The following is a 23,723-nucleotide window of genomic DNA, read 5'->3' on the forward strand; positions in this document are numbered from 1 at the left end:
TTCTGCTAGTTTTCAGGTCTTTTTCTGAGAAAACTGTTCTACATGTAGCTGTAGCTTTGGTGTGTGCATGGGAGGAGGTGAGCTCAGGATTTTACTATGCAGCCATCTTGACTCCCCACCCATTGCTTTTCTTTAAATGTTTCTGAACCTTCTAAACTATGTATTGTTTAATTTTGCATGTTTTTGTTTTTTATATATGTGGAATCGTACTGTTCTGTTTTCTTCTTCAACTCACTTTTTATTTATTTCTTCTGCAGCTCACTAGCTCAGTACTAAGCTAGCATACACTGGTGCTGCATTTGCCTGACTTTCATTGGATTGATCAGGCTTCCGTTCTGGTTGATCAGTGCCTGTGCCCTTTAGATATTGTGAATATCACCTCTGTTCTTGGAAACCTGTTTATAAATCAATTTCACTGTCATATTCAATTGTATAGGCATATCCTACCTCTTATCAATTTTACAGTTGATGGGCATATGGTTTTTGTCTTGTGTTTTTGCTATTAAAAACGGTGCTAATGTGAATGTTGTTGTGCGTGTCTCCTAGTTCATATGTGCAGGGGCTTCTAAGGCACACAATTAGGAGGAAAATTCCTGGGTACCAGGTATGCAAATGCTTAACTTTACCAGATAATGACAAACTATCTTCTAAAACATCAGTATTAATGTACATTGCCAAGGGTAGTATGTATGAGTTCCAGTTGTTCCACATCTTTTTTGTCACTTGATATTGTTTGGCTTTTTATTTTTTGCCAGTTTATTAGGTGGGTAACAATATCTTATTATTAACAATATTATTAACAATATCTTATATTTTAATTAGCATTTTGGTGATTATTAATGAGATTGAACCTCTTTTCATGTGTTTATTGGCCATTTGTATTTCCTCTACTGTGAAGTGCCTGGTAATGTCTTTTTTGCTAAAATATTTTTCTGTTTGTTGTCTTTTTTATTGATTTGTATAATATTTTTAATATTATACAAATATAAAATATGTAACATAAATATAAATAATATATGATTATTATGAATAAAGGTGCTATAAATGTCCATATGCAAGTTTTTATGTGACGTAAGTTTTCATCTCCTTTGGAGCGCGTTTGGATCAAGGAGCACGATTGCAGGATCATAAGGTAAGGCTATGTTTAGTTTTGTAAGAAACCACCAAACTGTCTTCCAACGTGGCTGTACCACTTTGCATTCTCACCAGCAATAAATGAGAGTTCCTGTTGCTCCACATCCTTGTCAGCATTTGGTGTTGTCAGTGTTCCATATTTTGGTCATTCTAATAGATGCGTAGTAGTATCTTATTGTTTAATTTGTTTTTCTTTGGTAACATATGGTGTGGAGCATCTTTTCATATGCTTATTTGCATCTGTATGTCTTTTTTGGTGAAGTGTCTATTAAGGTCTTTGGACCATTTTTTAAATCAGGTTGTTTGTTTTTTTGATTGTTGAGTTCTAAGAGTTCTTTGTACCTTTTAGATAACAGTCCTTTATCAGAAGTGTCTTTTGCAAATATTTTCTCCTGGTCTGTGGCTTGTCTCCTAATTCTCTTGAGATTGTCTTTCACAGGGCAGAAACTTTTTATTTTAATAAAGTCCAGCTTATCAATATTTCTTTCATGGATTGTGCTTTAGTGTTGTATCTAAAAAGTCATCACCATACCTAAGGTCATCTATATTTTCTCCTATGTTATCTTCTAGGAGTTTTATAGTTTCACATTTTACATTTAGGTCTGTGATCCATTTTGAGTTTTTGTGAAGTGTGTAAGGTCTGTGCCTAGATTCATTTTTTGCATGTGGATTTCCAGTTGTTCTAGCACCATTTGTTGAAAAGACTATCTTTGGTTCATTGTATTGCCTTTGCTCCTTTGTCAAAGATCAGTTGACTATATTTATGTGGGTCTATTTTTGGGCATTCTATTCTGTTCCATTGATCTGTTTGTCTATTCTTTCATCAATATCACACTGTCTTGATTACTGTAGCTTTCTAGTAAATCTTAAAGTAGGATAGTGTCCGTTCTCCAACTTTGTGCTTTTCCTTCAATATTGTGTCAGCTGTTCTGGGTCTTTGCCTCTGCATGTAAACTTTAGACTCAGTTGGGAAGAATTGACGTCTTGACAGTATTGAGTTTTCCTATCCATGAACATGGAATATCTCTCCATTTATTTAGTCTTTTGATTTCATTCATCAGAACTTTATAATTTTCCTCATATAGATCTTGTATATATCTTCTTAGGTTGGATTCATTTTTTATTGATGAGTTTTAAGAATTCTTTGTATATTTTAGATACAACTTCTTTATCAGATTTGTGTTTTGCATGTTTTCTCCCAGTCTCAGGCTTGTCTTTTCATTCTCTTAACAGCGTCTTTTTCAGAGCAGGTTTTAAGTTTAATGAAATCCAACTTATCAATTTTTTCTTTCATGATTGTGCTTTTCATCGCCAAACCCAAGGTTGCCTAGATTTTTTCCTATGTTGTCTTCCGGAAGTTTTATAGTTTTGCATTTTACATTTCAGTCTATGATCCATTTAGTTAATTTTTATGAGTGGTATAAGGTCTGTATATAGATTCACTTTTTTGTGCATGTGGATGTGCAATTGTTCCAGCACTATTTGTTGAAGAGACTCCCCATTGAATTCACTTTGCTCCTTTGTCAATGATCAGTTGACTTTATTTGTGTGGGTATAATTGTGGGCCCTCTATTTGTCCCATTGATCTATTTACCTATTCTCTCTTCAATACCACATTGTCTTGATTACTGTAGCTTTATGGTAAGTCTTGAAGTTGGGTAGTGTCAGTCTTCCAACTTTGTTATTCTTCAGTATTGTGTTGGCTGTTCTGGGTCTTTTGTCTTTCCATGTGATCTTTAGAATCAGCTTTTCAATATCCACAAAATGACTTGATAGGAGTTAAATTGAGATTCCACTGAATTCATAGATGAAGTTGGGAAGAGCTAATATCTTTTGTTTTTTGGGGATATAATTGACATATAACATTGTGTTAGTTTTAAGTGTACAACATAATGATTTGATATATGTATGTATTGCAAAATAATTATCATAATAAGTTTAGTTAACATGACACAGTTACAAATTTTTTCTTATGATGAGAAATTTTAAGATCCACTGTCTTAGCAACTTTCAAATATACAATACAGTATCATTAACTACCATAATCATACTGTACATTATATCCCAGGACTTATTTGCCTTATAACTGGAAGTTTGTACCTTTTGACTCCTTTCACCCATTTCACCCATCCCACACCTCTGCCTCTGGGAACCACCAGTATGTATCTATGAATTTGCTTGTTTGTTTCAGATTCCACATATTAGTGAGATCATACAGCATTTGTCTTTCACTGCCTGACTTATTTCACTTGGCATAATGCCCTCAAGGTCCATCCATGTTGTTGCAAATGGCAAAATCTTCTTCTTTTTAATGGCTGAATAATATTCCATTGCATATATATGTATATATGTGTATATATACACATGTATGTCTATGTCTATGTATGTATGTATATATCTGTATATATATTTATATGTATGTGTATATGTGTATGTATGTATATATATATGTGTGTATATATACACATACATATATGCCATATTTTCTTTATCCATTCATCCTTTGATGGACATTTAGGTTGTTTCCATGTCTTGGCTATTGTAAATAATGCTGCAATGAACATGGGGGTGCAGAAATTTTTTGAGATAGTGATTTTGTTTTCTTTGAATAAATACTCTCTTGTAATTTCTTGTCTTTTTGATAATAGCCATTCTAATAGATGTGAGGTGGTATCTCATTGTGGTTTTGATTTGCATTTCCCTCATGATTAGTGATGTTATGAATCTTTTCATGGCCTGTGGCCCATTTGTATATCTTCTTTGGAAAAATGTCTATTCAGATCTTCTGCCCATTTTTTAATCAGGTTGTGTGGGCTTTTGTTTCTCTACTGGGTTGTGTGAATTCTTTATATATTTTGAATATTAGCTCCTTATCAGGTATGTGATTTGGAAATATTTTCTCCCATTCCATAGGTTGCCTTTTCATTTTGCTGATGATGTCCCTTGTTTGCAGAAGCTTTTTAGTTTGATGTAGTCCCACTTGTTTATTTTTGTTTTTGATGCCTTTGTTTTTGGTACCAAATCCAAAAAAATCATTGCCAAGACTGATGTGGAGTTGCTTACTGCCAATGTTTTCTTTTAGGAGTTTTATGGTTTCATGTTTGCAGTTTTATGGTTACATTAAAATCTTTAATCCACGTGGAGTTGATTTTTGTGTATGATGTGGGATAGGAGTCTGTTTTCATTCTTTTGCATGTGGCTGTCCCAACGCCATTTATTGAACAGATTATCCTTTCCTTGTTGTGTATTCTTGGTTCTTTTGTCATAAATTAATTGACCATATATGCATGGGTTTATTTCTGGGTACTCTATTCTGTTCCATTGATCAATGTTTCTGTTTTTATGCCAATACCATAGTGTTTTGATTACTATAGCTTTATAATTTAGTTTGAAATCAGAAAATGTGATACCTCCAGCTTTGTTGTTCTTTCTCAAAATTGCTTTGGCTATTCAGGCTCTTATATGTGGTTTCATATAAATTTTAGGGTTATTTGTTCTAGTTCTATGAAAAATGCCATTGGGATTTTGTTAGGGATTGTAGTGAATCTGTATTGCTTTAGGTAATATGGACATTTAATCAATATTAATTCTTCCAATACGTGAGTATGGACTATCTTTCTGTTTATTTGTGTCTTCTTCAATTTCTTTCATCAGTGTCTTATAGTTTTCAGTGAGAACTAATATCTTAATGATATTGAGTCTTCTTATCCATGAAGATGGAATATCGCTGTTTATTTAGATTTTTTTTGTTTCTTCCATCAGAATTTATAGTGTTCCTTATATAGATCTTGTACATATTTTGTTAGATTTATATCTAAGTGTTCGAATTTCTTGGGGTTGCTAATATAAATGGTGTCTTTTAAATTTCAAATTCCATTTGTTCATTGATGGTATGTAGGAAAGCAGTTGACTTTGTACGTTAATCTTGTATCCTGCAACCTTGATGTTATCTTGGCTTGTCTTTAATCTCTATATTGTCTTTAGATGAACAGAAGTTCTTAATTAAAAGTAGGTAAATTTACAGTATGCACTTTTTGTCTTCTTTAAGAAATCATTACCTACCCTTAAATCATAAAGATAAAGATATGTCTTCTGGAAGGTTTATAATTTTGTCTTTCATCAGTTCTGAAAAATTCTATGAGCCCATTTTGACTTTATGTCTACTGTATTCTTTTTCTCCTTCTGAAACTCTCATTAGATATATGTTAGATTTCACTCTATCTTCCATGTCTCTGATCTCTGAACATATTTTTCATCTTTTTATCTCTCTCTGCTGCTTGCTGGATAATTTCTTCAAATCTATCTCTTCCAGTTCACTGATTCTCTCTTTGGCTATGTATAATCTTTTATTAAGCCCGCTCATTAAGTTTTAAGTTTCAATTTTTACATATTTTTTATTTTTCAAAGTTCTAATTTGTTCATTTTTAAATCTGGTCATTTGCATGGCCAGATTTGTTAGTTCTTACAGTACCTTGTCTCCTTGTGCATTTTGTAACTTTTTGTTTTTTGTTTTTTTACTGTGAGGTTATTAGTCTTATTTTGCAGAAAGGGAAACAGACTGCGGGAGGGTAAATGGCTTGCCAAGGTCACACAACTAGCAAGTAGCAGAGCAAGAATTCTAGTCAAAGTCTGTCTGACTCCAAAGTCCATGTACTTTTTCTATCCTGTGAAGACTTAAAGACCCTCGACTGCTGAAATCTTTCATAAATCATCTCACAAGTGTTTTTTGAGAGCCAACTTCAGGCCAAACATTGTCCTTGGTGCTGGGATGACACAAAAATAAACAATATACATCTCCCTCTTGCCTAGTTTACAGGCTAGTGGGGGAAATAAACATGTAAATAGACAAGAGACTGTAAGGCATGGGGGAAACATGTTTCACTAAGGTGGAAACAACGTTCTCTGGGAGTCTACAGAAAGTTTCGTTAAGCCCTTAGTTAATGCCCAGGCACAGCATCATGCTTCACTGATGTGCCAGTCAGCTCCAGGCCCAACAAGTGGCGTACTTACAGGGCACATACTTCAGATTTTTTCAAAGTGAATGATGCCCCTGGAGTTGAGCAAGGAGGCTGCATGGTGAGCTGGAGAAAGAGCATTTCAGGCAGAAGGAATGACATATGCAAATGCATTGAATAAATCTAAGTCAATGGGAATAGAGCCTTAGAAATCATCTACTCTAACCCTCCTACGTGATGCATAAATCGGCTTTATATTATAGGGCATTTAGTGTCTAATTTATAGAAAAAAATGGTTGCTTTCTGACTCTTCTATCTATTGTCAGCTATATCCAGGCTCCATTACGATAAAAACATGATCTTATTTTTAATTACCGAGCTTTGGAAGGGAAATGCTTTATAATCCCTTCCCAGTTTCATGACAATTCATGACAGAACACAGATGAGGTCAGCGGGGATCATCCAATGGCAGCATGATACAGTAAAAAGGCACTAGGAGGCACAGATTCTAGACTCAGGTTTAATATGGTTATGTTATCTTGGACAGGTCACTTGTGTAAACCTTAGGCTCTCTTTCTCCTTCTGTAAAATGAGAGCATTTTGCTAGATTCCCTAAGGTGTCTTCCAGCGCCGTGATTTTCCAAGTTCTCCATCCAGAGGTCTAGAAGGGGAAGTGTCTCCCCTGAGGCTGTGCACTAAGCGCGTTAGAAAACAGCTCCAAGCATCCGGGCATTCACGCTTGTGCTGTTGCCCTTCCCTCAAGCCCTACGGACAGCTAGGGCCTCCTTCTTCCACCGTCACCAGGGACATAGCCTGGTGGGCAGGGCCCTAGGGAGGACACTGCATCAGTGGAGTGCAAACCTGGTCCTCCCAAGTCACTGGCCACGTTTCTTTTGCTAATGGGTCTCCAGAGTCCAGGTGTGGCTATGAGTGTAATCAAGAGGCTGCTTGCCTCTGTCTTGGCATCCTGGGCTTCCTCACACACAGCGAAGGGGCTTTAAGGCAGAATCTTAGCTAGAAGTGGCAGTGGGAGAGATGCTGCAATTTGCCTAAGGTCTGTGCAGTTAGCAGCTTACTGCCTTAGCTGGAGATGTGAGGAGACTTGGCACCTCCCTCTTTCTCCCAGCTCTCTGCGATGCTCTGCTGGACCTAATCATTGAACTTGTTGTGCTCTGTAGAGAATCCCCAAAGATTTCTCTTCTCTCTCCTTGTCACACCCTCTCTCTGCATTAAGGCATTTGTTTTGAACTCTAGGTTGTTCTGGCCTCTGGGAAGGGATAAGGGAGCCTGGAAGGGGGAAGCTGTGATTTGATATCACAGAACTTGAGCTTAATCTGCCCGTCCAACCTTGACTAGGCACTTGGGGATTACTTTTTCTTTAATGGGGAGGAGGAAGAGACAAGGAGAAAACAGAAAAATCTTCTGTGTGGTATGATAGGGGCGGGGTTGTTCGACGGAGGTGTGCCTTTCCGAAAAGGCTGTGTGACTTAGGGTCAGGGGACCTGGGTGGCCCTGATGCCTGCTGAGAACCCAGTTGCTTTCTCCGCTGAACGTTATAGATGAGGACATCCAGGGTTCTGTCCAAGGTAATAAGATGAGGTGGTGTGTCTCAGGGTTCTGCTCTAACCAGCCCTACATAGGCACCAGGCCTATTATCCTTTAGCTTTCAGAGTGAGGGGGCAGGAAATGTACCCCCCTGTGACCCATGGGTAAACTGTGCATGTTGGGGGTGGGGGCTTGGCATGATGAGAATACAAAATAGGGAAGGGGAAGGCAGAGTGCCACCAATCTGGGGACCCCAGGGAGAGGACGCTGATGCAGGACACAGAATTAGAGATTTCACCTCCCTATGTACCTCTTTCCTTCATTCTGACATAAAAGTTACATGTCAGCGTGATTCGTGGTGGAACGGGGCTCCTGCCTGATAGGATTTGTGAAGCCTTGTTTCCTAAAATGAAGCAACTCTTTTATCTAGTTCCCCGGTGCTGGAAAGTCTTCTCTGAGTAGAGAGATTCATTGATTTAAGACAAAGCCATCCCTTTTCTAAAAATCCTCTCTGAAAATGCAGTTGTCTTTGAGACGGGGATACGGACAGGAGGATTCTCATGTGAATTAGCTGATTCGGAGGCTGTCCCTCCAAAAGGAAGTGCCAGGGAGCAGGAGCGCACTGATCCCCGGTGCGAGTGGAAGCCACTTGGAGTGGGAATGTGGCTATACTGGGGAAAGAAAGGGTGGACTACCAACCGGGAGGGGGTGCTGAAGTCAGAGCTAACTGTCTTCTAGGGCTGCTTAGGGTCATTTCAGATCTTTGAGGACAAGAGTTGGGCTTCCTGCTCCCTCAGGCTCTCCCTTCCTCTTTCTCTTCCTTTCCTTTGTCCTTTCCTTTAGCATATATTTAGGTGCCTACTACGCGTGAGATACCATGTTAGGCTTCGGGATTCTGAGATAAAACCCAGGTGTTTTATTAAAGAGTCTTATAGTCCGTCAGAAGGAGACAGATGTAAAACAACTGATCGCAACAACCCTTTGCAGGTGCTGTGATAGGAGCAAGTACAAAGTGTGGGGTAGCAGGAGGGTTACAAATGCCAGAGGGAACGGTCACAGGGGCTTCATGGAGAAAGAGGTGCCTCGGCTGAGGCTTGAATGTGGGTGAAGTCACCAGGTGAACGACAAGGGTTTGGAGGGGAGGAAGTGGTAGGGGGAGTGGGTAATGGGAGAATGGTGTAAAGGGAAACCAAATTCAGGGGTGGCAGAGATTAATTCCAAAGGAGGGGATTGCGTTTGAATGTGGCTCCCAAATCTGGCTGCACAGAACTCACTTGGGGAGCTCTTTTAAAAATACAGGTTTAAGGGCTCCATCACCAGGGAGTCTGGGGTCAGGTCCCAGATTCTGTATTTTAAAAGGTCTTCAGACAACTTCGAAAACCATCGGGTCGTGTGATCTGCCGGGCATGTGGATGTACCCAGTAAATGTGTTAAGAATGCATGCATCTCCAAGGTCTGTCCAGCGCTGTGATGCCAGTGTCCTCCTGGCTTGGGGAAACAAGAAGGAGGTGTTCCTGGAAGAATCCTTGAGGCCGTGTCACAGGAACCGATAACTGGAACAGTCTGGCACCTGTGCAGCTGTTTCGCACGAAGGCCTGGGATGTGGGTGGGGGTTGGGGCAGCTGGGTTTCAGTTTTCCCGCCTTCCTTGCAGCAGCTTTCAAGCTGAACTCAGCTTCTGTTTGAGAAAGTGAATTGGCTTTTGCAAAGCAGTGAGATGGAATTTTCTTTTTTTCTTTTTTTTTTTTTCTGCTGAGAAAACAAAAGAAGTGTGAGAACCCAAGAGCCTTCAGTTCTCCAGTTCAGAAGACAGAGGCCCAAGAGAGCCAGCGGAAGGGCCCGGGGTCAGAACCTGAAACTCGAGGCCTTTGATCAGTGGCTTTGTCACCATACATGTTGGTGTCATGCCCGGACCCTCTGGGTCTATCACCCAGCGACAAGCATAGCCAAAGATCCCAGGGGATTCCTGAGATTCAAATGTGGGCCTAGACGTGGAAGAATCTCAACAAGCTGAACCTACTTGTGAACATGGGGTCTCCCTCCCTTCTTCTGGTCCACGTAGTGTGGTGTCCGTGCCCTGTGGCTGAGTCCAGGTCCCTTGACGGCCTCTTCTCAAGTCTGGTTCACTCTGTTCCTGGCTCTCCAGCAAAGAGTGCTCCCTGCAGTGGTTACTGTCTTTCCCCTTCACACTGCACTGAGCCATTTAGAGTTCTCTGTTGTAATATTTTTTGTTTTTAAATAATGGTATTTTTAAATCATAAAAGCAGTGTCTGTTCATACAAAAAGTCTGGAAAATAAAGGAGCTTCACAGTTGTGTTCTGGCTGTTGAGGAGGCCTCCGAGAGCTGTAATGAACACAGAAAGGAGTCCTGAAAGGCCCTGGTGGCTTCCTTGATGCCCTGCCTTGTCTCCTGGTGCCTGCAGAGGCCTTCTCCAGAAGATTCCTTCTCCAGAGGAATCGCCAATCTTCCTATGAGAAAAATCTTTATTACACTGAGGAGTCTAAATTTGGACACAGAGCTCAAGATGATTAAAGAGGTTCCTGTTATATTGGCTCAGAGGTCAGTAAGGGACTACAGATCAATGTCATGAAACTCAGTGTCCAAGGAAAGATTCCATTTCACCACAGTGAATACTGGAGATCACACCTTCTTCTTCTTGCCTCCTGGGGGTGCTGGAGCAGAATGAAGAGTTGTTATGGGCATTGTGTGCCTCTTGAGGAAGCTACTAGAGACAACAAACAGCCAGCAAGTTCATAAACTTGTGCAGCATCTTGGTGTCCATGCACGGGGTATGGCCATGCAGAGATGTAGAGGCTTCCACCCTCGGTGGTCTGGCCCAGCCTGGGGCTGCTGGAACGCTGGGCTGGTAGCATCTGGCTGTGAACTGCCTCTCTTTACCTCTGGTTGTCATACAAATGTAATTTTTTATGTGCAGCACGATGTGACAAAGGCTGGGAAGCACTGTTCTATACAACGGTTCTCAGTCTTGGTTCCACAAGAGGATGAAGGTTGCATTCAGGACACACTCCCAGGGGTCATTTGAAGGAATCTTACATATGGGACTTTGGAGGTTACATCTTGCTCGGCCCCCAGTTCCATGCCCTTTTTCTCACGGAAGCTCATTAGGTGGACTCTGGCGCTTCCGGGGTTAGAGAGCTCACTACCTCATGAGGACTCCCATGTCATTCTCGGAAAGCTCTAAACTTTAGAAAATCCTTCTTTTTATTGAGCCAAAAGCTACCTCCCTATAAATTCCACACTTTGGCCTGATTCTGTCCTTTGGACCACATAGAACCAGTTTATACTGTGTCGTAAGCAACAGCCCTTCTGACAGCCACTCTTCCTAGGAGTTTTATCAATAGACTTAATTTTTTAGAAGAGTTTTAGATTTACAGAAAACTTGAGCAGGTAGTACAGAGTTCCCATATACCATTCCACACCCCACACCAGTTTCCTCTATTATTAGTTTCTTACATGTATATGTTGCATTAGTTACAATTAATGAACTGATGTTGATACATTACTATTAATGAAACTCCTTGCTTTAGGCGGATTTCCTTAATTTTTACCTAATGTCCTTTGTCTGTTCCAGGATCGCATCCAGGATACTGCATTGCATTTAGCTCTCATGTCTCCTTTGGCTCCTCGGGGCTGTGACAGTTTCTCAGACTTTCTTTGTTTTTGGTGACCTTGAGAGTTCTGAGGAATTCTGGTCAGGTATATTGTAGGTTGCTTGTCTATTGGAATTTGTCTGTTTTTTTCATGATAAGATTGGGTTTCTAGGTGTGGGGAGGAAGACCACTGAGATAAAGTGCCATTTTCCTCAATCAGATCAACAGTGCGTACTATCAACATGGTGTATGACTGTCAGTGTTGACTGGGTCGCCCGGCTGAGGCAGTGTGTGTCTGGTTTCTTCGCAGTGAAGTTGCTCTTTTCCCCTTCCATGCTGGACTCTTTGGAAACCAGTCACTGTGCACAGCCCACGCGTGAGGAGTGGGCAGTGGTGCCCTGCCTCCACTAGCCAGAATATCTGTTTCATTTATTAGGAATTCTTCTGCGTGGGAGATTTGTCTCTTCTCCTCTACTTATTTCTTTTTCCAGCCTTTTATTTACATCAGTGTGGACTCATGGATATTTATGTTATACTTTGAGTTATAATTCAATACTACTTTACTTCGTTGCTAAAATTGTTTCAGCTTTGGCCATTGGGAGCTCTTTGAGTTGCCTCCTGTGCCCCTGTGACATACTTTCATCACTGTGGGGTTTTTTTTCTTTTTGAGCACTTCCTTACTTTCTGTCACTACCAGATGCTGTAGGCTGATCTTGGACGTTTTCTGCCCCAATCCTAGAATCACTCATTTCTCCAAGGAGCCTTGGTTCCTCTCATTGGAGAGTGGTATTAGAAGCCAAGATCTGAGTGCTAGGCGTGCTTTGTCTACTGGGGTGTTATTTCTTTTAGGACCTATCAGCTGACAAAACAAAGAAATGTGCGTGTGCATGTGCATGCACTAACCCTCGAATATACACATATTTATACATAGTTCTGAAAGTAGCCATCTATATCTATATTAAGTTAACCAGGAGTTCTTACTGACAGCTCCAACTCTAATCCATTATCACATGGTGGTGAGGTTGATGTTGACCTAGGTTATCTGTACATGTCTATCCAACAGTGAGAAACCTGGTTCCTATCATCTGCCATCCATTTATTCCGTTGTTTGATTCCAGTACATATGTATGGCAGTGTCAGAATTGTTAACTTCTCAGGAGTTTTGTTTTGTTTTATCTTCTCTGAGATTAAACATCCTCAGCTCCTTTAATCATTTTAGGCTCCACACTATCTTACTCATTATCCATCAATTCTGAGTCCATGATTTTCCTGTTTCCTGAGAAATGAGTAAAGATCACTCTGTTCATTCTACAAATGATGAAAACGAGCTCTAGCAAATACTTACTTTTAGCATATACAACGCACTGGTTGAAGTGCTTTATGCCTATGAACTTATTTAATCCTCACAACAGCACTATGAGGTTGGTACTGTTATTATCTCCATATTACATGAGGGAAGGTTAATAACTTGCCCAAGGTCAATCAATTAATGAGTAGTGCAGCTGGGATTCAAAACCAGAGTCTGACTTCAGAGTCCATATCTATAAGCATTCATTTATGCCACATTGCTGCTGGAGAGGTCTTCCTGAAATACGGCTTTGCATATGTAACTCCCAGCCTTGCAAATTGTCAGTGGTTCACTATTGCCCATAAGATAAAGGCCAAGTATCTTAGCTTAGCGTTTAGTGCCTTCCACCAGTGTACCCTCTGCTCCAGTTTAACCAGCATGAGCAGTAAAGACCCCTGGATATGCCCAGATAGTAGTGTTTCACCTAATGAGCATGGTTTCTACCCTTCCTCCCTGTTAAAGCCCAGACCAAGCCACACCCCTTCCAAAAAGCCTCCCCACATCCTCCTGGGCGGACGGCATTCACAATGATCTCTTTCTTCTTTGTTGACACTCGTTGTCCATGCTCTTTGCTTGGTATTTAGTCTGGGTTGTGTTTTGTTAATGTACTTTTCATTTATCTGTTCAGTCTCCCCAACTTATTCTCAGTGCCAACTTGTCATTGTTGATGGTTATAAGTTTTAGTCCCCACAAACTTACCTGATGAGAAGTTGGGACTCAGTAAGATCTGGCATTGCAGTATTTGCTCAGATATCATCATTGTCCATCCGATAAACAGCCAAATCCTGCATATAGTACATGTTAGCCAATCAAATTAGTTTGGTCTGAGGCTGTGGCCCATGCCTTCCGCAATCCCCTCTTCCTCAGACTATGTCCCTATTCTAGGAGGTCAAGATGGACTATTCTAAATGGTCTGCATTGTTATAGCTTGGTGGAGGGCTTAGCTATGCTGGGTGGTGTTAAGTTGAAGTATTGTATCCAGTTCCTATTTCAATGTGGCCAGTATGCCAGGTTTTATAGAGGTGGGTCTGGTACCAGCTGTGTCTCAGCTTTGGACAAATATCATTCAATTCCCTAAGAGAGGGCTGGAAGAAGGAGAACCCCTGGGTTCTGGGTTCAAGTTTAGCCTGTTTTTGCTAAACTTCAGTCATTTCAGTGCCACCTTCATGATTTGGCCATATCTTCATAGTACTCACACTCTTTTTTTTTTATTTTAGTCTCATCCTAAATAATAACCACAAAATTACAGGTTTAATTTGGTTCAGGCTCATCCTTGCTGTGGGAAGGGAGCTGGGAGAAATGACTCCCTGAAGACATTTTCTTGCTTGAGGCTGAAACTTACCCAGATTCTCCTTCTGTAGAGTACAAACACCAACGTTATTTCACTCCCTTTTGAGGATGCCAAGGGGAAGAACATGGTTAACTTCCCAAGAATCAGCAATAAAATCCCGCCAAAGCCACCCCTGCTGTATCAGGTGAGTACAGGGCAGTGCACATGGCCCTGAGCAGGCAAGTGAAAGACCTGATTTCAGTCCAGAATCAAGTTTAGAAAGGTCCAGCATGGTGGGAAAAGCACAGTGTTAGCTGGAGAGTTGGGTTCTAGTCCTGTTCTCAATGAATGTAAACTTGAGCAAATAAGTCATTGACTTTCTCTACAAAACGGGATGGATTCATGAGGATTCATTGAGAAAAGGCAAAGTGAAGTATCTGATATATAAATGGTAGAAGTATTCAAAATGTTTGTTTTCCTTCCATGTCTCCTGTCTTTTTGTGTGTGTAAGGACAAAATGAGGTAATGTGAGAAAGTGCCAAGTTAAAGAGGTATTATATACACGTAAGTTCAAGGATCTGTGCCCTTTGGCACAAATTAGGAATTGGCCTTCTCAAGAGCAGTGGTAAAAAACTGTTCTCATCTCTTCCAGCAGTAAGATGTCACTGGGGTTGTCAACTGCATACTGTAACGTACATGAGTCTCACAGAGAATAATGTGAGTCAGACAGGTACTCCTTTGAGAGAAGGATTGAGAAAACCTACTGACTCATAATTACCATTTTCTCCCTGGAGAGGAAAGAGAAGAGTCTGGGTGCATTTGGGCATTCTTGGTCAGATAAATAGTTTGCGGCACCTACGAGAAGCCTAAGCAACCCTTTATTGCAAGTCTCTTTCCCTGGACAGGAGAGTCAAAGTCACAATCAGATGTCAGCCTCTGAGCTCAAGGCTTCAGAAATGCCTTTCTGTCTGAGCATTAAAACTCTAGATCCCAAGCCAGAGGAGAAAGCACCCCAGAAGCACAAGGTGCCTCTGACAGCGGCAGGTAAGCCTTTGGGGCAGCAGCAGGGGTGGTGGGGGGTGGTTATAGATGGTCAGGGGGTCAGGAGCTGAGCTGAGCTGGAGAAAGCTACGCTGCCAGGTGTTGGAGTAGTCCATGAGGGCAACAAGCCAAAATGAAAGTAAGAGTCAAGTCTTTCATCACTTACTGTGATAGTAAAGCAAGAGGCTAAATACGAGAAAGCACTGGCTCCCCATGGGTCCATTTTCCCCCGTGGACTGCCACCAGGCCTGCGTCAGATGTATCAGTGCGTTCGGAGGGGATTGTCTCACTGCCTCAGGAGCCTGAACAAGGCTCCTGTCGTTTTATGGAGGAGGGTGGTAGAAACAGGAGGGGGAAGTGCTAGGAGTAGAAAAGTGCTGTGCACTGAGTCAGAGTGGGGAAAGTGTCTTGAAGTCGCCCCCACACCCCAATAAGGTGGTCTTGGCAGAAGCACCTGAGGAAGGCCTCTGAATGGAGGCTCCTGGGTTAGGAATGCAGATATGTATGAGAGTGTGGCCAGCCAGGGGAGCCTGAGTCCTTGACTGCGACTCTTCAGAGACTTCAGTGCACTGCCTGTGCACCGAGGCTGGTGTGGGGAGGGCAGCTTCCTCTGTGAGGCCTGCCTGGTTACGCCTTTGTAATCACCTAAGGTCAGACCTGAAAGATCACGCATAGATTTTTGGCCAGGAGCTCAACTCCTCACAAGGTTCAGAGATTCATGACCTGTTAGAGTTCAAAGGAAGAAAACTAAAATCCACTAGGTGCCAACACTATCTGATGCCAGGAGCTTTTCTAGCACAGCTTTGAAATGAACTGTCCTTCCTCTTGTTAAACAATCTCAGGAACTACCCACGAGGAGGCCATTTCAGTTCAGAGCTGGTCCTGACTTTACAGAGCTGAAATCTCTGCTGATCCTCCCTGCTCTCTTAGGCCTTGGTTCTGTCTTCTGGGGAGAGAACATGCCTTATTCAGCTTACACATGGCTGCCTTTCACATATATAGAGACACAGATCTTGTCCCCCGTAAATCTTTTTTCCTCCCAATGGTTCCTTTTCCAGCTCTTCAGCAGTTTGTCAATAACGTGGTGCCCCTCCCACCCCCCAATGCTCGTTTCCCTCCTCTCAGCACTGTCTAGTTTATCTTTATCTCAGAGTATGAATCCCACTCCCGCCATCCTCACACCAAACACCAGAGCCCTGCTGTGACCTGGCCAGAGGAGAGGAGAGGAGAGGGAGCAGAATTTCCTTCCTTGTAGTCCGGGAGACTCACTGACTCAGTGAGTCAAAATAGCTCCTGGGCCTTTAGAGTCACATTTATGTTACCTTCCTGGTCCCTGAAGACACTACAGTTTGCAGACTCGCTCAGGATAGACTGTTTGTGGAGCCCAATACCACGTTAACTCAGACAGCTGCTGCCTTAGCTACCTGCTATTGTTGACACTAAGTTTACTCCTGGAGTTTTTATCCATGCTGCTGCAACTCACAGCTCCTTGGGGCCTAAATTCCTCCTTTCCCTTCCTTTGCATTTTCCTCCTGATTTGTTGAAATCAGCACAACCCCTTGACTTCTATCCTTGTTACGTTTCCACCCTATGAGATTCAAGATGCGTGGTGCTTAGTGAGCCACCCAGTTGAGGAAAGGACCGACTGGCTCATGAATGGGAAGGGATCCCATCATCTGAGCCCTGGGCAGATCCCCATGTCGCCTCAACCTCACTGACTACAGTGTTTTCCATACAGAGGCCCTAAAGTTTTTTAAGAACCAGCTATCTTCTTATGAGCAAAGTGAAATCCTGGGCTACACAGAGCTGTGGTTCCTGGGGCTTGAAGCTGAGAAGCTCCACATGGCTCCTGAGAGATTCAGCAAGACAAGCTTTGATGATGACCATGGCTCCTATAGGAAGGTGATGGGGCAGTAGCCCATGGGAACTGCAGAGGTTTGGGGCTTGGGGACAAGAGACACTCTGGAAAGGAAAAAAGTCTGGGGTATTTGATAGCATTTGCTGCTGCTATTTCTGAGACTAAGCATCCTGAAGGATTCTAGTAGGTGCTAAACCAAAAAATACCACGTTTAGAAATGGAAAAACATGCAATTAAGAAACAAACCATTCTGATAACACAATAATGATTTTCTCCAAGAGTATTTGGAGTAACAGTTTTGTATCCTGGGTGAACTCCCACAGGCTCTCCTACTGTGCAGCGCCGGCCCCATTGGAAAAGGCCACACTATGGAATAAGGTGCAGTCTCCTCCACATTCCCTTTTTTGTCTCCTCCATACAAGTCCATAATGGACCTTTTTAAATTTTATAATAAACGTTATCTCTCCCACAGAAAAACAAGCTTTTGCCACTATAATCCCTGGGGCATAGTGCTTGACTTCCTTCGGTTTTCCGAAGGTGGATGCCAGCGACTCCTGCTCTTCTGACTGTATCTCTAGGGTTCCCCAGGACGGTGCCTCTTCCCAGCCTGAGCATGGAATCTGGGCGTCGAAGGTGTCCCTTTCACTTCAGGAAACAGTTCCTACTTCTGAGGATATCAGATGTGTGGTCCTTAGTCCGCTCGGCTGTGGGCTGTTGGGAATTTCCTCCTTTGGACATTTCCTCGTAACTTAGGTTTAGGAAACAAGATTGGCCTTTGGTGGCTTCATAGAAGAGGTAGATTTTCTTAACAGTATCTAGGGCTATGTTTCTTGAGCTTTACTATGCACACAAATCACCTGGAGATCTTGTTAAAAGTGCAGATTCTGTTCAGCAGGTCTAGGGTGGGCCTGAGATTTTGCCTTTCTAAAAAGCTTCCAGGTGATGTCCATGTTGCTGGTCCTTGGGCCAAACTTTGAGAAGCAAGGATTTAGACTTTCTGGCACACATCCTTTATCTAGAGCCCTGGTTCTCAACCTTTTTAGGCCAAGGATCTCTTTGGGAATCTGATAAAAGCTGTAAATTCTCATCCCATAAAAGGTAACCTGCACATACACAAAATTTCAAGGATGGGGATTATTAATGGGTCCTTGGTTAAGAATCTCCAGTATAAATCTTACCTCCAGTTCGGCAAGACATCCTCAACTCCTCCCTCCCTTTCTTCCACCCTCCCTGCCCCCCCTCACCCTCACCCAGCCCTGAAACCTGGGCCTGGAGTCTCTGGGGAATTCCCCAGGGATGTCAGCGCTACCTTTAAATTAATTCACTAGAACTCAGTTGCTCAATCTCAGATCTTAGTGAGCTATGTTTTTGGTGAGGGGAGAGGGATAGTGTGTTCTTTCTGTATGTTTGGAATCTCCATCCTAACTGCGTTGCAGTGGACACACACATATACGATGCACGTGGCTAAATTGCCAAACAAGCACCACAGCTGTATTCTCCCATTTATTCTGTCAGCAAATGTTAATTGAATACCTATTTATTGGGAACCTGTCGTATGCTTGGGCATCTGTTAGACTCTGGAAATATAAAGGGAACTATCAAAAATGAGTACAACCTGGTCCTTGGCCTCAAGTAAACACCATCAATGTCAAAGTTGACATGTGAGTGAATAATTATGATACCACCAAACTGGTGGCCTACAGGAGAAATATATAAATGCTAGGGACACACATATGTACCTTTACACCAACATGTGCAGAACCTATCCCTTGCCCTTTCTGAAAATATTCTCATGACAGACCTTTGCAAGTAATCTACTTCCACATATCAGTGAAGTTGTACATGTTCATAGTCATGATCTTGATTTCTCCTGTATGAACAGATCCCCACCACACAATCACGAACACATCCTGAGGACTTAAATTCTCCCCTTTACCTCTCCCAAATTCATGAGTGTAACACTAGGATTCAGAGATTTCTCAGAGCTGGAAGGCCTTAGAGATCTTCTTATCCACAACCTTCAGTTGCAGATGAGGGCACTGCAGCTCAGAGAGGGTAAGTGGTTTATCTGAAGCCATCCAGATAAAGTCTTATTAATTTAAATTTTCCTGTTGCTTTGACTAAGCACCTGCTCCCTAGTTTCCAAAACACCGAGGGACGTGGGTGATTCTGGCTCTTGGAAGATATTTCCCTTCTTAGTTGAGAAAGGTCCAAGTTCTGTTCTGCTAACTCCAAGATAGAATTAAATCTGGCTAAGTCAAGAGGAGAACCAGATCTGGCCAGGAAGAGGCAGAGTGGACACAAAGTCTTCTCTGATTGATGGAGACACATCAGGGGTCAGAAATGAAACTTCTTCTGAACTAAAGCTGCTGCTCAGCTGCATTCAAGAATCATGAAATATACAAACTGGAAGGGACCTTCAGGCCACTTTGTTCAACCTCTTACTTTATAGGTTCCCACATGTGCAGAAAACCAGAGGTGGTAGCAGGACTGGCACTAGAATTCAAGTTTCCCAAAGATAATCCAATGTTCCTTGCACTGCGTGACACAGATGGAGCCTGTGGGATTTTCCCTGGTACCACATGGGTGGCCTGGGATTCAGGCAATAGTCTAACCATTGTAGTAGTAATGAGATGAGGGTGGGAGTTGAGCAAGTGCCTGGTGCAGTCCAGAAAGTTCTCCCCAGGAGTCAGCCGTGAGCTGGGAATGGGTATCCTGGGGCCCCAGTGTCAGGGAAGCTCCAGAGCCCATAGCTCTGCTCCTTACTCCTGGCCTGGCTTCTGCAGGTCCTGCATGACCACATTGCCTACCGCTACGAGGTCCTGGAGATGATCGGGAAAGGGTCCTTTGGACAGGTGGCCAAGTGCTTGGATCACAAAAATAATGAGTTGGTGGCCTTGAAAATCATCAGGAACAAGAAGAGGTGTGGCTTAGCAGATGGCATAGACTATAGAGGAGGGACCACACGACTCTGGCCCCTTCGTAATGCCTCCCCTTCCTGAGTCTGCCTCTTCCTCTGATCTTCTTCTTCTTTTTCCTCTTTCCCTCTCTCTGTCTGATTCAATGACAGAACAAAGAGGAAGCAAGAGTATGGAATGTTTAGTGCTTTCTGCCACCCTAGACAGTCTTGGGGTCATGGGGAGGGGCTGAGGAAATGGGCTAACTGCTGCAGCACGACATGGCACCCTTGTCTTCTGTCCTCATTTCCTGTCTTCCTTGCCATTCTCCAATCACTTCAGATTTCACCACCAGGCCCTGATGGAGCTGAAGATCTTGGAAGCTCTCCGAAGGAAGGACAAAGACAACGCCTACAATGTGGTACACATGAAGGACTTTTTCTACTTCCGCAATCACCTCTGCATCACCTTTGAACTCCTGGGGTCAGCTTCTTTTTCTTTTTAATTCATTTTCTTCGGGAAAGTTGCTTAAGTGACAGGAGAGAATCCTGGAGGCCAGAACACTAGATTTTTCTGGATGTGAACGTTTAATGACTAGAATGGATACACAGCCACCTAGTTATCTAGAAAGCCCAAGAATAATGAGGCTGGGACCAAGAGCTGCCCACCTCACCCATGTGTCAGTCACGCCTGTCCTCTGCCGGCATACAGGATGTGCTGCCTAGGTTCCGGGTGCTGAACTGGCTGACATAACAAAACCAAGGCCTCTGCCCTTGAGAGCTAAACTGAAATATGTTGAAAATGGGTTTCCTTTGCTACCATGTCCCACTCGCTGGCTTTACAACTGTATGATGCAGAGGTTGGAACCCAAGGGAACAGGCAGCTGGCTGCTCAGAGAGAGAAAGGGCTTTGATTTTGAGCAAATAAGGACAGGAACAGGTATTTTTGGTAAGAGAGCAGAACCTGACTGAAATAGATTGGCATCACCTGTTTAAACGTTGGAGCTGAAAGAGCATGCTAATTTGATGCAATTAAATAAAATTTTCTGTCTGAGAAGACCATCTGATGCAATTTAAATAAAACTAGAAACCCAGAATGCATTTAGCAAAAGCAAATAATCAGGGATGAGCTCTCAGAAGCCCAGTGTTGTTGGCTTCACTGAGCTGGTAGCTTGGTGCTCTCATGACACCATCGCTGATGGTGAAATTCTAAGAACTGGCTAAATTTGAATCAGAAAGTTAACATCCTCCTCACTATCTCTGATGATTGCAAAATGTGGTTAATTTTCCAATATGTGGAGGTGAATTATCTTTCTTGCAGCAAGATGGACATCCCAGGCTGCCTTTCTGGCCATTAATCTTAGTGCAGTTAGGCTGTCACTGTATTAAAAGAGCTTTGAGAGGTCAGGAGAGGCAAGTGTGTGGAGGGAGAATTCAAAGGCAGAGAAGCTGGGAAGTTGTCCAGGGTCACACAGCTAGTCAGGATGAGGCCAGAGCCACGTCTCACATCTCCACTGTATCCCTCAAGAGTGAATGGCTTCCTCAATAGTGCCAGAGCTAGAGAAAGCTCAGCAATGGAAGAATAGGAGGGATGGGGAAGAGACTGATGCGCAGTTGCTCCTGGATTGTGCCCTTCCTTCCTCTCCCCATTTCACAGAAGCCACAGGCTAGCAGCCCCTGGATAAGTTTTCCTTTTTAAAATGCTTTGCATTAGTTTCCAACATCTGTAAGTCATCAGATTTCACATAAGATAGCTGGCTTTTATATATTGCAGGCTTTTAGGATGATCTGTCAAGAGCAAGCCCTCATCCCTGCAAGATGACAGTTAGGTGGGACCAAGAGCCAGGTTGGATTTAGATAGGGTAGGGCTTCTCCATTTGCCTCAGTCCCATCTGTCCATTGTCTTGCTCCCTTACCCATCAGTAACTTGATATCTTTAGACAGCCTCCTCAGGCCTGGGTGGGAGTGGCTGCTTGGTGGAGTGACTGGTGGACTTCCTGTAGCCTTCCCTAGGGCTTGAAGAACTATGAATATTCTGGAAGTCTGGTCCAACTTCTTAACACCCACATGCATAATGAAGTGATTAAATGACCCTGTCACATAGGAAACGAGGGGACATCTGAGAGGCCAACACAGTTGGGCTTCACCCTAGGTCCGCCATGAATCAATGGGAAAGTTGAGTTGATAGGACACAGAAGCCCTGCCTCCTGATCTGACACTTGCCTACTACCACCTCGGGGAAACCAGGTGGTATGGGAGTGTTTGCAGGTTCAAACTCAGCTTTACACTTTTTACATGATACACATCACTCTCTCTCTCTTTCCTAGAATCAATTTGTACGAGTTGATGAAGAATAACAGATTTCAAGGCTTCAGTCTGTCAGTGGTTCGGCGCTTCACCCTCTCTGTTTTGAAGTGTTTACAAATGCTTTATGTAGAGAAAATCATTCACTGCGACCTCAAGCCTGTGAGTACAACCTCTGTCCTGCCAGGAGAGCTGTTCCCCACCTGCAAAAACTGTTTGCCTCGTTCCATTCCCCAGTGGTAACTGGGCAGCCATCATGGCCCAGGCTCCAGGGTGAAACCAAACAGTCATGTTTATAGGTTGTGTAAAGCAAGTGAGGTACAGGAAAGACTAAGGCAGGGATATTGGGGCAATAACCAGTGATGTGGTGTCATTGAGGCAGACAGGAACAGGAAGGTTTGAGGGCTTTCCTATGCGGGGTGAGTGGTTGGGGTCTTGAGCATCAAGATGTGTAGTGAGAAGTCCTGGGCATGTAGGTTTGCCCTTTTTGCCATCTCAGTGAGAAAATCAACAGTAACTGTAGTCCATAGGAGTTCAACACTGGGGCCGACATTCTCCCCTTTCTGCTCTGCAGAGACATGTGTCTTGCAGGGGGATGGAGCACTATTGTGCTAAGTCCTCATTATATCTACTGTACTCTGAGTTGGTCCTAGGGCACAGCAAGTCCATGACCACTTCCTCTACTCCAAATATATGTACCCTTCCTACCTGTCCTGCTAGTATTCTGAATGTAGCTCCATTATTGCACTGATTGCTTTGTGTAGGAATTGTTTCTTTATCTGTATCCACCACTGGACTACAAGCTTCCGTGAGATTAGGAACCATGTCCTCTCACCATTTTATTCCCAGGACCTAACATGGTACCTGGCAATATTTATGGGAGGCAATAAGTAAATGCTTGTTAGATGAGTTAATGATTGCAAATGTGAGGAATACAGAGAGGTAGCTAGGGAAAAAGTATAAGGGTATGAAGATATGGAGCCAGGAGCTGGTTCCAAAAACAACCCTCACAGATATGTAAATATCCCTTAACTTTTCCTCATTCCCTTCTCCTCACTCCCCAAAATGGATATAACAAATTTTTTTCAAAAACATGCAACTTATTAGGTAAATTTGGGATATTTTTGCAATGAAAGATTATCAAGATAAAGATGTTCTCTCAGGGCTGACTAGTAGAGCCTCACAAGGATAGTGGTACATTGATTTAGTCTCCACATTCAAGTTCCTAATCCTGTCTTGCAGCCACAAAGGGTCAACACCATGGTCTTTGGGCTTCAGGGACTGACTCTCATCAAGGAAATCCGTAAGATACTTGGTAGCCAAAATATCAGGTGATAGATTTCCTTGAGAAATAGATCAAGTAGACTGGAATAGACACACAACCGGGAGAGTGTTCGGTGAGTCTGTGTTCAAGAACCAGGGAGTTATTCTTATGGATTTTAACGGTTAGTATCCACGAGCTGTGATGGTCTGATGCATCCATCCCTCTGTAGAGCTATTTCTGCCAATACGATGGGAAGGCCGTGGAGTTAAAGAGCCTTTCCACTGGGCTAGGGACACACTAGAAAGTCTTACTCTTTTAAGACTTTTGCTGATCATACTCTTTCAGTAAACACAAATATTCTTTAGAAAAGGTGCTATGGACTAAATTTGTACTTTCTTAGTTTGTGGTGCCAGAGGCTTTACATCAGGACTGCTATGCCATATCTAGAATATTCAGGGATTCAGTAAGCAATCAATTTGTCTGATATTCATAATAAG

The 23,723-nt window shown here is 42.7% G+C and overlaps 1 protein-coding gene across 2 annotated transcripts in view; it reads left to right on the forward strand.

The window, feature by feature from the left end:
* The window catches only part of DYRK4 (dual specificity tyrosine phosphorylation regulated kinase 4), a 47,553-nt gene that overhangs the window by 11,565 nt on the left and 12,265 nt on the right, over positions 1-23,723 (forward strand). The window contains exons 5-11 of one of the 2 annotated variants that reach the window (XM_070493968.1): positions 695-699; positions 13,957-14,068; positions 14,769-14,907; positions 16,643-16,806; positions 19,549-19,685; positions 20,002-20,142; positions 21,986-22,124. In XM_070493968.1, coding sequence (XP_070350069.1) covers positions 695-699; positions 13,957-14,068; positions 14,769-14,907; positions 16,643-16,806; positions 19,549-19,685; positions 20,002-20,142; positions 21,986-22,124 — 837 coding nt within the window. Of the gene's footprint in view, positions 1-694; positions 700-13,954; positions 14,069-14,768; positions 14,908-16,642; positions 16,807-19,548; positions 19,686-20,001; positions 20,143-21,985; positions 22,125-23,723 lie in introns of both variants that reach the window. The other variant, XM_044755561.2, reaches the window with a different exon arrangement.

The sequence above is a fragment of the Equus asinus genome, chromosome 22 (assembly GCF_041296235.1).
Source record: "Equus asinus isolate D_3611 breed Donkey chromosome 22, EquAss-T2T_v2, whole genome shotgun sequence".
Classification (NCBI taxonomy): Eukaryota; Metazoa; Chordata; class Mammalia; order Perissodactyla; family Equidae; genus Equus; species Equus asinus.